The sequence below is a fragment of the Misgurnus anguillicaudatus genome, chromosome 22, assembly GCF_027580225.2.
Source record: "Misgurnus anguillicaudatus chromosome 22, ASM2758022v2, whole genome shotgun sequence".
NCBI lineage: Eukaryota > Metazoa > Chordata > Actinopteri > Cypriniformes > Cobitidae > Misgurnus > Misgurnus anguillicaudatus.
In genome coordinates this window covers 52,314,689-52,329,142 of record NC_073358.2, presented here as the reverse complement: position 1 = coordinate 52,329,142, position 14,454 = coordinate 52,314,689, and the positions used below count along the sequence as shown (strand labels likewise).

The 14,454-nt window shown below is 39.0% G+C and overlaps 1 protein-coding gene across 3 annotated transcripts; it reads right to left on the bottom strand.

Moving 5' to 3' along the window:
- Positions 1 to 1,678: 1,678 nt before the first annotated feature.
- Positions 1,679 to 14,317, bottom strand: ggnbp2 (gametogenetin binding protein 2). Of its 3 annotated transcripts, none has more exons than XM_073860341.1 (14): positions 14,179 to 14,317; positions 13,012 to 13,122; positions 12,708 to 12,788; positions 10,541 to 10,787; positions 9,077 to 9,182; positions 8,820 to 8,933; positions 8,530 to 8,739; positions 8,270 to 8,444; positions 5,987 to 6,178; positions 4,916 to 5,063; positions 4,692 to 4,823; positions 3,736 to 3,884; positions 2,546 to 2,782; positions 1,679 to 2,422 (listed from the first exon to the last, which is right to left on the bottom strand). In XM_073860341.1, the coding sequence occupies exons 2-14, from the start codon at positions 13,102 to 13,104 to the stop codon at positions 2,231 to 2,233; spliced, it is 2,076 nt and encodes a 691-aa protein (XP_073716442.1). In that variant the 5' UTR covers positions 13,105 to 13,122; positions 14,179 to 14,317; the 3' UTR covers positions 1,679 to 2,230. The 3 variants fall into 3 exon arrangements, with proteins under 3 accessions (XP_073716442.1, XP_073716444.1, XP_073716443.1); XM_073860343.1 differs by having other exon boundaries at positions 4,698 to 4,823; XM_073860342.1 differs by lacking the exon at positions 14,179 to 14,317 and adding an exon at positions 13,732 to 14,058.
- Between the last annotated feature and the right edge of the window lie 137 nt (positions 14,318 to 14,454).

Below are 14,454 nucleotides of genomic sequence, written 5' to 3'. Positions count from 1 at the left end.
AGGGAAAGTTCACCCAATAATGACAAATCTGTCATTTTTTCATCCTCATGACTAAATCTGTATAAATATCTTCTTTCTGATCAACACAAAAGAAGATATTTTGATAAATGATGGTAAGCACACAGCTGATTGTACCCACTGAATTCCATAGTAGGAAAAACAAATATTATGGAAGTATTGTGATAAATGATGAAGAAGATATTTTATAAATAATGTCACAGCACACAATTGATGCTACCCATTGAATTCCACTGTGTGTGTTTTACCTATGAAAGTCAATGCCCTACTGAAAAATCCAGCAAAAACCACCAGCATAAGCTAGTTTTAGCTGGTTTAAGGTGGCAGTAGCTGGTCTAAGCTGGTCCCCCCAGCCTGGCAAAAGCTGGTCAAGCTGGTCGGTCGGCTGGTCTTTCAGCATGTCCAGCTTAAAAAGTGACCAAAACACAGCTAGACCAGCTTGCTACACTAGCAATACCAGCTAAAACCAAGCTGGGAGACGAGCTAAAACCAGCTTATTCTGGTCTTAGCTGGATCTTTCAGTAGGGTGGTTACAATCAGCTGTGTGCTTACCATCATTTATCCAAATATCTTTGTGTTCAACGGGAAAAAAAATATTCATACAGGTTTAGAACAACATGAGGAGAAAATGATGACGGAATTTTAATTTTGGAGTGAACTATCCCTTTAATTTATTGTCCCATGTAATTCCAAACCATTTATTTATCTTCAGTTAAAAAGCAAATGAGATCAATAGGATTTTGGCAGTATAATAAAATGTAATTGAGAACCAAAAGTGAGATAAGGGTATGAAGGATCTTCATGTGTCTTGAGTTGTATAGTCAGTATTTTCTGTGGGACAATTTGTATAAAATTAATTAAAGTTATTTACTTTATGTATAGCCCAAAAATTAATATCAACCTGCAATGGTTTTCCAAACAGGACTAAAATAGATCATGCACCTGATAAATATAACACAGACAGATATAGAGTATACGCAACACACCATCTAGTGGATACCAATACTCATCCTGAATATAATCAGTAGGTCTTTGAGGTCTAAAATTTTAGTTTAAAAGGAACATTTCACAAGACTTTAAGATGTAAAATACATCTTTGGAGTTCACAGAGCATGTATGTGAAGTTTTAGCTTAAAATACCACTTAGATAGTTTTGTAAATGTATTATAACATGTTAAAATTGCCACTTTGTATTTGTTGTTGTGCGTGTCCTTTAAAATGCAAATCAACTGATCTCTGCACTAAATGGCAGTGCTGTGGTTGGATAGTGCAGATTAACAGGTGGTATGATCCCCTTCTGACATCACAAGGGGACCCAAATTTCAATGAGCTATTTTTTCACATGCTTGCAGAGAATGGTTTACCAAAACTAAGTTACCGGATTGATCTTTATTACATTTTTCTAGGTTGATAGAAGTACTGAAGATCCAATTATAGCACTTAAACATGTATCTAAACAATATATCCCCTTTAAAAACAAGTTTTATCATTTCTTTGTATATATGGATTGTAGGCACTGAACACTATTCATAATTTTAAACAATTTACATAATGTTTAATAGCAAAACCAGTCTGACCTTGAGTTCGAACAGTTTTGGGCATCCCAATACCAACCTCCATTTAACTTCAACACACACAAACAAAACATTCAAATCCGATGCATATTAATAAATATTCTTTATTATGTAAATTTCGCACATTGCGCCCATCATTACATCCAAACATCTTTATAATGGATGTTTAATCTTTCTGTAAAATCTTTTTTTCATATCTGCATTGGTACAATAATTTTTTCCACACTAAAATTGTCACAGTCACGGAAATGATTTAGGGAAGAAAAAGAAGACAAAGAAATGTTTTACAAACAGTACATTAAGACTACCAACATCTAACCCTACAGTCAAGGCCTGATCATTTTATTAACTGCGTTCCTAACACCCTGCTTACTAAACATCATGTCACAAGAAGAAAACAAAGTGAGCAGTGATTGGTTGAGAAAGGAGTTTGGAGTGAAAGATGAAAACCATGTAACTTTTCCCTAAAGTAGAATATCAAATTTGACACCCAAATACGGCGCTCAAATATTTTACCCATTTCAAACTCCCAAATCCATGCTTTGAAAAACACCTGACAATGCAGAGGTGATCATGAGTGTTTTTATGGACTATAAAATAAGTGTTAGTGTGTGTGTGTGTGTATGTGTGTATGGACTCTAGTTGACGCTGGTGGCGGAGGGCCACTCGCCTGTGCACACGCTGGAGCGGCAGTATTTGGTGAAGCGGTCTTTAAGGTGCTGTCTGTACTGGTCTCGTGTACGGTAGAAAGACTTGTTGTTTTCTACGAATGACTGGATCTCATCCGGTGTCAGACAGTTCTCGTCATCTGAGGTCACTTCAGATTCATTCTGTTTACAAAGAAATGAGAAAAACAGTTTTATGCATAAAGTTGACATACTAGTCACATATTACAAGCAAACTCAACACAAGCGGCAAGTTATCAGACGTCTGATTCATCAGCTTAGACTCACCAGTAACTCTATCAGGCTCTTGGCACCGCTCTCGCCGTGTGCACAGGTGTCGGGTACGACAGGCTGATTGTGCGAATGTCTTCCGCTGCTGAAACTCATTGATGATTGACAGCATAACACAGAGCAAGATGTGTCTTTGCTACAGCACAGATGTGATGAAGATGAAGACTCATTGACCCCAGCAGATCCAGAACCTCTCCTGCTGTCTGACGTGCAGCTCTCCTTCACTTTAGATCCCTGGGAGAGAGGAACAGATCACAACCTTAGTATCGACCTCTCATTAATGGTAAAATGGTAAATGGACTGCATTTATATAGCGCTTTTAACAGACCTATGGCTATCCATAGTGCTTTACAATTAGCCTCACATCAGTCATGCTAAACAGAAATAAAGTTCACTGTCTAGTACTGGGCTTAAAGGTAGGGTGTCACATTTTGAAAAATGCTAACGGTAGCCAACTAGCAATGAAATCATGATCCCACCCTACATTCAAATCTGCATTTTAATTCACGCCTTTCAAAACACATGAACACGCACAGATCAGACGGTCACATCTCATGTCTCATTCACCAGTGATGAAACTTTGCAGTAGAAAAAAGTGAGTAAAATTACCAAAATAACCAACTGGTTTACATCAGGATTACTTTCGGTTGCGTAGACGTAAGTAACTATATCGTTACGCTAATCCATAAACGAACACAAATTTCATAAGTAACACAATGTTTCATCAAAGTAGAATATCTGAATCCATCTCAATACAAACTTATCGCGTACCTACCTTACCAAAATAAACCCTTTCAGACCCTTTGCCTCCTGCAGCTGTTTGCATCTCGTGGTAAAGCAGTAAAGTTAGCGATGTTCATTTGGGTTTTTGCTCTTTGCTGATCCAGGCAGTTTTTGCTGTTGTTGTTTTAAAACATGTCTTTAGTTTTGTGGCTCTTGTGCAGGTTGTCAATTCAGCAGAAAAGTTTGCCATTATCCCTCTGTTTACGGATGAGGGACAAAAAAGGCAACGTCCATTTGGTCCGAGATTTATGATCGGTTTAACATTTTTTGGTCTTACGCCTTTCACTGGTAACATAGTGATTGCTATCAGGATGTGAGGAGACTTTTAACCAGCATAACTAAAAATGTTTCTGGATCAAATGAGACACCCTGCCTTTAATAGGAGTACTGATCAGTTTACTCACATGTTCACTCCTGCACAGCGAGGCCTTTGTTTTTCTTTTCTTCTTTTTGCTCTTTGTGTGTTCTTCTGAATTGGCCCAGCACTCCACACAGCTGTCCACAGCATCCTCCTCTTTCTCCTCTGAGCAGTGCTGAACACATGAATATTCACCTGGAGAAAAAAAAATAATTCTCATTAACTCTTTCACAGAGTGTATGATGCTTGTGGTATTTGAAACTAGCATGAGCCTGCTACAATCTGACTTGAAATTTACAAGGTGTAAAAGATTGTGTTACAGCAGTGGTTCTCAAACTTTTTCCGCGTGCGGCCCCCCTTGTGTACGGTGCATTCCTTTGTGGCCTCCCCCAAAGAAAATTTATGACAAAACTGTTCTAAAATGTAGCATTTTAATTAAACAAAACATTAGTAAGGAATAATTGACGACGGGCCATTGAATTATAAGAAAATAGTGCACACCCAAGGTGGTAATGCGGCACGACACGAAGCGGAGTGCCGTTACACCGCGGGTGTGCATTATTTTAAATGTTCAATTATTCCTCTTATACCACGGTTACCACAAACATTGCTCTGGTGCCTATTTTTAAGACATTTGAAAAGTTAGGTGTGCGGTTTACAGAAAAATAATCAACACCCATAGAACATTTCTCAGCCAATCAGAATGCAGCATTCAATAGACCCGTGGTATAAAGTTATATAAAGTAGTGCTGTTGGTTAGTAGCCTTATTTTTTTTTTTTTTATTTACACAGAATTTATGATAAATGAATGTATTTTATAAAATGTCATAAAACTGGGGCCCCCCTGGCACAATCCCGCGGCCCCCTGGGGGCCCCGGACCCCAGTTTGAGAACCACTGTGTTAAAGGATACCAGGTCACTACGATGAGTCCTGAGAAAGAACCGATCACTGAATTTTGGTAAAACTGTAATTCTTTTCTAATGGATGCTTTCTTAATTCACCTGTACCCGTTTCATCATGGTTGCACATGCCGTCAGTGCAGGCCACATCCGAGCCCTCCCTGGAGCCCGTCTCACTGCCTTCCAAACTGGAACAGTAGCCACAGTCACTGCCGTTACTGTGAGGCAACAGCGCTAGCGAAGCAAACACAAACGCACCGATCAGATCATAGTTATAGATGCAATGCACGCTGGGTATTTGGTTTCTATGCATTGCTACTCTTTACCTTTCTTTGTTTTGGGGGAATGCAGGATAGAAGCTACAGGGCATGTGCAGGAGGAGCGTTCACTAGAGATGATGACCTCCACACTGCCCACAGACTCCTCTCCACTGCCATATGACTTACAACCTCCATCCACAGACTCGGATGAACCCTGAGAGACAAATAGATGATGCACAACAGTTACGTATGAAAGAAGGTAACAAGTGTGAGAGTTTGGGTGGTAAATGAGAGGTATAGACTGAAGTCTCATAACCTAATGATAAACATCAAAGTTTGATTTCAACCTTTGACATGGAATGATGTCTTGCTCAAGGGAATTCAGTCGCAACCTTTGGGTAACAAACCAGGCTTCTATAATCACTAAAATGACTTTAGCTGGGTTTTCACAGGCAGGGTCAAATATTATGTATGCTAGTATTATTATTATTATTTTTAAAGGGACAGTAAGTAGGATTTACCCCCATCTAGTGTTGAAATTGTATTTTGCATTCAAACGAATAGTGCTCTCTAGCGCCTCGCTTTTTCAAATGCGTGCTGCAACTACTGTAGCCGTTATGTAATCGCTGATCTCCTTGTCCGTTTCAGCTGGTTCACGTGTTCTGAATGAAAACGCGTTGTGGAAACACGTTGGTAGGCTAGTGCTTTTTGTCTCTCACTGCTATTATAGTTTATCAATACGGCGGAAGACATGGAAGCCTCCTTGGACTTACCCGTTCAATGTAAGTAAAGAGAAGAAATTATAAGCTTACAAAGAAAAGTCAGATTATTGGTAGAGGTCATTTGAAGCCAACGAGGACATATTTATGAATAAAGACATTGATTTTGATTAATAAAACACTTAAACCATACTTACTGTCCCTTTAAGTTATGTTTTTGGGCATTTTTGCCTTTATTAGACAGAAGAGGAGAGGAAAGTACAGGGGTATGGGATCGACAAAGGACCTTGAGCCGGGATTCGCCATATCTCAGAGCACTGGCCACTACACCATTGGCTCTGACAGTATTATTTTCTTAGGCAGATTACATTACATTATGTAGTAAAAATGGAAAAATTCAGCTTCAGCTGGTCTTTACCTCATCAAGACTTTTGTCCTTCTCATCCTCTGCTTCTTGTTCGATCATATCAAAGCCACACTTGTTTTTACGCCTGTTCTTGCGCTTTTGCCTCTTCTTCTCCTGCTTGAGTTCTTTTGCTCTCTCCTCCTCCGAGAGCTCCTCACAGAGCTGTTCAAGTCTGCTGATACCCTGAACCCTCTCCACTGTCATCTACACACACACAAGCCAGTTAATGTCTCACAATCAATATCACATTTACAGCTATTCAAAGCGATAGCTCACAGTGCATTCAGCTACTATTTATATGATCTTTGCACTGCTAACACAATGCTTTATCATTTAAAGGTGCAGTGTGTAATTTTTAGAAGGATCTCTTGACAGAAATGCAAAATAATATACAAAACTATATTATCAGGGGTGTATAAATACCTTTTATAATGAACCCTTATGTTTTTATTACCTTAGAATGAACAATTTTTATCTACATACCGAGGCTCCCCTAACATGGAAGTCGCCATTTTGTGCCGCCATGTTTCTACAGAAGCCATTAACGGACAAACTTTTTTTACGAAGCTGTCTCCGATGATAACATGTTTGTCTGGTGGTGGCTACCGTAGCTTCTCTATGCGTTTTAAATGCGATGGGTGAGCAGTTAACTGAGCCATTGGTTGCAATTCGCAACCTCACCACTAGATGCCGCTAAAATTTACACACTGCACCTTTAAGCTACAGGAACAATATTTAACACTTTTGACAAGTTAAGGCACAAATTAAAGTAATAAATATTAAAATACAATAAAAAGTGGGATTACCAAATGGTGCTTTTCCATTGCACGGGTCAGGTCATGTCAGCTCACTTTACTTTGGCTCGGTTAGCTTTTCTATAGAGTTTAGTACCACTTTAAAGTGGGAGGGATTATAGGCGTGTCATTATATTTGCGCTTCCTACTGCTGTGACATCATACAAAAAGAGGGAGCATCGTTGGAATGCATTTCATTTGTGTCAGTCCGCCACAAAATCTAAATTGACCACCACAAATAGATGTTTGCACGTCGCGTTTATCATACCTCTGTCTTCCATGACAGTTTCTGTACTAACACCCGTGGCATCAGTCGACGTGCGCTAAGTCTTATTTAAGTTGCAAAAATGCTGTGCATACACGCGGGTGCGCATGCCTCCACAAACTGCAAGTCTGGAAAACGCTGGTTTGGTGTTTCTGATTCTCAGCCTGTGGATGTTTTTCACCAATAAAAGGGAGTTTTGGAACTTACAACAAAGCACAGATGACAACAGGTTTGCTTGAGACAGCACACACACGCAAAGGTAGGGGTGGGCAATAAACCAGTAGATATGATAAAAACGTAGAAATTTGTCAACCGGTAGAGACTAACGTTTGTACACGTATTTGAGCACCGCAGCTTTAAAACAAGTTATTTTAAGCCATTGAAACACAAACAACAGTGCTATATGTGCGCGCTGTTTTTGTGTGAGAGGAGTGCGCAAGGTCAGAATTTTGTCGCTTTATTTGCCTTATATACACATATGCGTCAAAATTCACATCTTTGCAATGTCCTTTAGGGCAATTTAGGGCTTTACAGAAAGTAAACAGCTAAAAGAGAAAACGCAAAACACATGTGTAACAGTATATTAGATCCGGACTTTGGTCTTAAAGGGGAAGTTACATAATTTTGCTCCTGTCTGTTAGTCATGTTTTTGTGTAAATCTCTCACTGCTCTTGACTAAATCATTTTCCTTCCTTTAATACGAATTTCATCACTGACTGTTTATCTTCAGTAAGCTTGATTTTTGCTTGTTTTATCTTCCTTTTTATGCATACGTTTTTGTGAGAAATTATGAAAATTCTATGGCATTACATATTTAACATAAAAACTTTATTTAAAGATAAAAAACCTCTGCCATGATACATATAATTACCATAATATAAAATTAATCCTATCGTGAAATCAATTTTTGGTCATATCACCCACCCCTACACGAAGGTAAAGCTAAACTTGCGTTTAGCTGTGATGCTGGAAGTGACGATTCTCTCAGACCAATCAGTGATCTACAGTGTTTTAATATCAGAATAGCTCACTTGGAACCTCAACTAAGGTGGTACAAAAAAAAAGTATTGGGTACTACGTGCTGTACCCAGTAAAAAGCCCTCAAAAGTTAGCTGACCCAACCTGTGGGGTACTATGCAATGGAAAGTGTCTCTTTAGAGGACAAAAGACAGAAAGTAATTGCACAGTAGCTCAGAGAAGGCAGCAATCAAAACTGTTGAATGACAGCGCCATCACCTCAAAGCTTTTTCGAAGCGCATCAATGCCCAAATAAAAGAGCATCTGCCACGTTTGCTCCTCTGCCCGCAGCTTCTGCCAGATCCTGTGGAGACGCTCGTACAGGTGAATGCCCAGACACGTCAGCACTTCCTCCTGAGCGATGTCCATTGTCTTTGCGTGTCTCTCTCGTCGCCTGTAAAACCATATGTAAGGCAGTGAGGTATGAACTCAGACAAATACATATACACAAAATTCACATTGTGGACCGGACCACTCACTCGTAACCCCCTGCGAACTCAGGTTCGGCTCGGCCCAGTAAGTGAGCGATGAAGTCGGTTTCACAGCAGACGTGGATGTGGCGCTCGTGAGGGCAGCAGCGTAAACCCTCGTACAGGGCGGCGCAGTAGCCTTTCTCTTTACTGCAGTCCAAATCACCCACCAGGATGTTGTATGCCCTCAGGACCTTGTTCTTACAGTCCGTACAAAACCTGAAGACGTGAACGCAGAAAGAGAACGTTAGCATCAGGTAAAAAACTAAAGTGGTCATCCATCATCTCACATCTCTTACCTGTGTTTGCGCAGGTAGGTCTCCAGAGTCTCCAGAAGAGAAGCGCTATCAATCAAAACCACCTCATCACGACAGTCCTGTGACATCAGCTCCCATACGTCCATCCAGCTGCCGCTGTAGATCAGAAACTACGGTTATTAAACAACTAGTCACCAGGCCCAGATATTACACTCGATGTGGTTGTTGTGTTGAACACGAGACATCATAAAATTTTATAAATGAAGCAGCACATTTATAGAGATCATTCAGTGACTTACCCTAAAGGTTTGGGCTTGTGCGTGTCTAAAGAGTGCAGCTGACAGCGTTTGTTCTTTTTACTCTTGGGAATAGCATCAATTACCGTATTTAACTTTGACCCATGAAACAAAAACAGACAAGCAAAAGGAAACAAACATGAGGACATAGTAGTTGCATTTCTATTACCCTTCACACAGTTGAAACGTAACTTTCACCCAAATATTGGCAAAACATTTTTATGCGCACATGAGATGGTTTTTCATGCAATTTCGAAAAAGAAATATATACTATATATATCGTAAAACTGCAATAAAAACAGTTTTTAGGCATTTGCACGTGCATAAAATATAGATGATCATTTTTTAAAGATGTAAAATTGTGTACTAAAACCTCATAGAAACCGCTCCCAAAAGGCTTCCCTTTACATTAAAGCATAGTTTGTTTATTTACGTGTAAGCGAGCATATGAATACAGTCGAACGCACAGCCTTGCAAAGCATAGTTTCTTTGAATCGTACGTGTAGACCATAGAGCTTTATTGAAGCCAATAGTGGGTGGAGCCTGTCATCGCCATCTTGGCAGCGCATCACCACGCATCATTCCCAGATAACCGAAAATGGGTAAAGAGGCGGGACGTGGATGAAGCTGAGGTGGCTGGTTGCTGAAACCACGCCCGCCTAGCTTGACGGTAGTGACAGCAGTGGCAGTTCACCCGTCACTCAAGTGGCCACGCCCTAAATTATGCAGAACTTTATGGCTTAATATAATTTAAACGGATGAGTTACAAAAAAATCCACCCCCCTCACAATTGTCAAAATTAACTATATAGACCAAAATCTCTTTTTGTACCAGGCTGTAAACATTATTTTCTGCTGTAAAATTGGGCATTTTAACATGGGGATCTATGGGATTGACTCCCTTTTGGAGCCAGCCTCCAGTGGCCAGTCGAGGAATTGCAGTTTAAGTCACTTTCGTATTGACTTCATCAGAGAAAACAGAAAGTTGCCCCTCGGTGTAGACAGACGTATAAAGCATACGCATTGCAACAAATTGCAATATCTCTCCCGACCTACATAATTCGGTACGTGCATGCGTGGCCTACGCGTATGTATGGATACAAAAATCCGGCTGTGTGCATATAATACGCACATACTCTTTAGATGACAAAACTTGTGTCACTCACACTGTACACTGACCTAAGCGTACACATAAAAACATGGATAACCCGCCTGCATCTCCTTCAATTAAAAATAATAGATAGTGTAGTGGCTGCTATATATCCGTCGCCACGACTTTTGGAATTAACTTATCACGAGTGGAAAATTTATATTTTAGTTGCATTACATTTTAAATAACGCAGTCATTTCTCAATTATTTTTATTTAGAAAGTACTGCAAATGTTTTGTGCAAATCTGTAATGAAAACCAGGCTAATGACAATCTCAGCCTCCTTTAAAAGTCTCTGTGTGTATCACTTACCCATGAACATAAAAGAGTGCATAGAGTTTCCTGGGGTCTGTGATGCACGCTCGTGTCACAGAGAGCACTCCAGAAGATCCCAGGGTGAGCGGCTCAAGAGCAAAATGTCCAGAGTCCGTGAGCTGAGAGAAGAGACGCTCCACGCTTCGCCGGCAGCCCACGCACGGCACAGACTGAGATAGAGCGCTGAACACCTCTCGAGACATCACCATCAATGCCATGTTCAAATCCTGCTGTTTCAGCAGACTGTGATGCTGATGAAGAAACATGAGAGAAACATGAAGCTGTACAGCACCAATAACTTCTCATCATTTCATTTGCCTCAATCAGCTTCAAGAAAATATATAATTCACTGAATCTTACGTTAAAAACATGTTTCTATTCCCAGACTAAAATGCATATTTGATCTGCCTCAATTTAAAAACACTTTGTACTGACATATATAGACATATATTAGTGCCATTGTTTTGTCTCAAGACGCACACCAGCATAATTTTTTGTAAGGTTTGTTTGTAAAAACTACTTGTCCTAATATAATATAACTAATATAACTAAGGCCTAATCCTGGATTAATCTAAACCCTGACCAGGAAACTGCCCCACAGTGCTTATTGCCAGTATTATTATTGTAAGTTAGGGATGCTCCGATCGATCGGCCGCCGATCGGTATCGGCCGATAATGGCATTAAATGACTCGATCGGTGCTCGCTAAATCTGCTGATCTCATAAACCGATCTTTCTGTTTACTTTTGTCATCAAAAGGATCCTGAATGCGGCTGCAATTAAAGACATTTTTTACGTGCGCGAGCATTTTTACAACCTGTTGCTCATGTGCAGCATGCAGATTTGTATGTCTCTCTTTAACTTTACAGAGATATGCGTATTTTCTATGAGGATCGCGCTCCGGTAAACTGCGCGAGGCGTCTTCACATCCCCATCAAACAGCGTATACAACACATATCTATCACGGACAATTGCATCCTCATGCCAAAAGTTTCTTATTTGCATGCGTCTTAAAGTTTTGAGCGTTTAAACTTTTATTTTCCTCACAGCTGCTTGTCTGCGTTCAGCCGCCCCCCACACACACAGCAGCCTGTCATCAGTGCACGTGAACAGAGCGATCTCTCTCTCACACATCTTAAAGCTACAATAACCTAATTCATCTCTCAATAAAATCACTTTCTGCTCTTGACTAAAGAATTTTTATACTTCATACGAATGCGTGTATATTTAATTAATACAGTAAAGTCTGTGAAGTGTTTTATTTTCAGTACTTTTAGGAGACATAAGCATTTTTAAAGCCATATTAAATTTCTCTTTGCAGAATAAATATTTGTTGTGCTTATTTATTTGAGTCTCTATTAAAACAATAATATACCTAATTACTGCAAGTAATATAACAAAGGCAACATCCATGGTATTATTGTTTTAGAAAGATTGTAACAGTTACAGTCATCAAAGAGCTTGCATATCAGCTTTAAAAAAATCAGAATCGGTATCGGCCGATCACGAAGATTACAAATCGGTGATCGTATCGGCTGCAAAAATCCTGATCGGAGCATCCCTATTGTAAGTATTATTATTATGAATTCATCAAAGCTCTTGTAAAGCAAAACAGCTTTTTATAAAAGTCTTCACCTCATTACAGTGAAATCCAGGTTAGTCTTAATCTAATGATGAGATTTAGAGCATCTAAATTTGATTTTAATCCTTGACATGCTCTTAAATCAGTCAGTATTAAAGATATCAAGGTTATATTTTCACAGAATGTATTTTACTTTATATAGGATGAGTTTATGTAAAAAACAGTGTATCACAAATAATGTCAGTAGCTGGGTTTTCACAGCCAGCGTCACTGCCTTTATATGTACAAATTATTTGATTACTAAAAGCTTATCGAGTAGTTCCCATTTTTATCATACAAAATATCTTTTTTTACATGTTTACATGAACCAGCACTGAGTCAAAAAGAGACAAACCCTGTTTGGTAAAATTAACCCAGAAAATGTTTATATTTGACACAACAAGATTAAAATACAACCCAGCGGGTTCGGGGTCGTCCCTTTTTGACCAGACATGTTTAAGACAGATTTCATAATATTTACATTATAACAAAACCTGCATATGCAAAATAAAAAAATCATCCAAAAGAAAAATGAACACAAACTTATTTACCTCAACAAACTGCTTCATTTGTGAGCTGTTGATCTGATGGCTGTCAAACTCCAGGACACTGTCAGGGAACTCCATCACCATCTACAATAATAACATCATGACATTTATTTGTAAGTATTTGTAACTCATTTAGCATGTAGATTTATTACACTATTGCTTAATTTTAGGTCCATGATTTACTACAGAATCTATATTTGAAATGCTATTATTCATTTGTTGAATAATCAGATTTGGAAATCACAAGAAATAATCATTTAGAGGGAAAGGTAATGAATAATGTTTATATAACTGTAATCATTTTTACCGTGAGCGCATCATCGATGTACAGGGGAATCTGGCGTGCAAGGAAAAGGTAGTCCTCATCTCCATCCCTGCAGACAGCCACCAAACGTGCCATATCTTTCTCGAGATCTACCTGGAAAGATAGTTAAGACAATTTCTCAGTTACGGATCTATTCACAATATAAGATAATACTCTATTAACCCCCAGCTGGAGAAATTTGAAAACCCCCAATTTCACTGTAACTATATGCAACATGATTTAAAGAAAATCTTATTTGAAAGAATATAAATGCACATCATACTAGATCTCAATGTACAAACAGTGTCTGGCTTCCCAGCAGCCCTTGAGCTTTGGTAAAGATTATTAGCTTATACATACACTCCCATCTGAATACAGTACCTTTAACACTAACTATACTCATCATTACTGCAAGTATGAATGAAATACAACGCGAACACAGATATAAAACAGAAGTAGTGACTGTTTCTTCATCAGTTGCGCTAGCTGAAGCCAGAAGAGGTCAACCCAAAGCAAATGCTAACACTGAGATGCTAATCACCACCAAACCAGCTTGTATAACACATTAAAATACACATTTTACATCATACTCATAATATCAAGCTTGACAGCTTGGTTGCCACGACAACGTTGCATAATGAACGCCGCAATAACTGCATTTATATCACCTCCAATGACACAAATGCTAATTAGCCTGCTAGCTAAATAAATGCACAAACTCACCTGTAGAGGAGCTTTAACAGGCCATTATAAAATGTACAACGTTTCCAAATATTAAAGCGAACGAGTTTTGAAAAATATTAAAAGGAAGAGACAAATTTGTGTGTTATTAAAGTGGAGTTTGCACAGGTTAGCACACGGCTAACCTGTGAAACTTTTTAGCATGCTGCTAGTCAACACAATAGCTTCCGTTTGACATGTTTCACTGCAACTTTTAACCACGGCAGCATGCACATCTGTATGCTAAAACTGAATATTGATATTTAAAATATTAACTGACAAAGGTGTGCTGTCAAACATCTACTTTGTCTGACGGATTGAGCTGTACACCCTCAACTGTAAATCGACCTATTCCGGGTTTATTCTCCTCGTGACGTTACTCCTGCGCTGTTTATACATTTCTACAAGCTATAAAGTGTTAAAATATCAAACTGCAGCTGTCGTACTCACCTGTTTGCGAAAGTTGATGCTTTTTTTAACAAAAACAAACAAGTGCGACAGAGGCGTATGTGGCAGGCGAATGTTCTGTGACCTTTGGCCCCCTAATACGTCAGAAAAGTAGTTCCGGGCACTGCCATGACGTGAAGAATTTAATTTGACATTTGGGAGGAGTTTATTTATCGCGTGTTGTTCGTTGGAATAAATTATTTTCCTAAACAAAATAAATATGAATACGGTGTCTATTACTATTTAAAATAGGAAGACATCTACAGTTAAGGCAGTGTA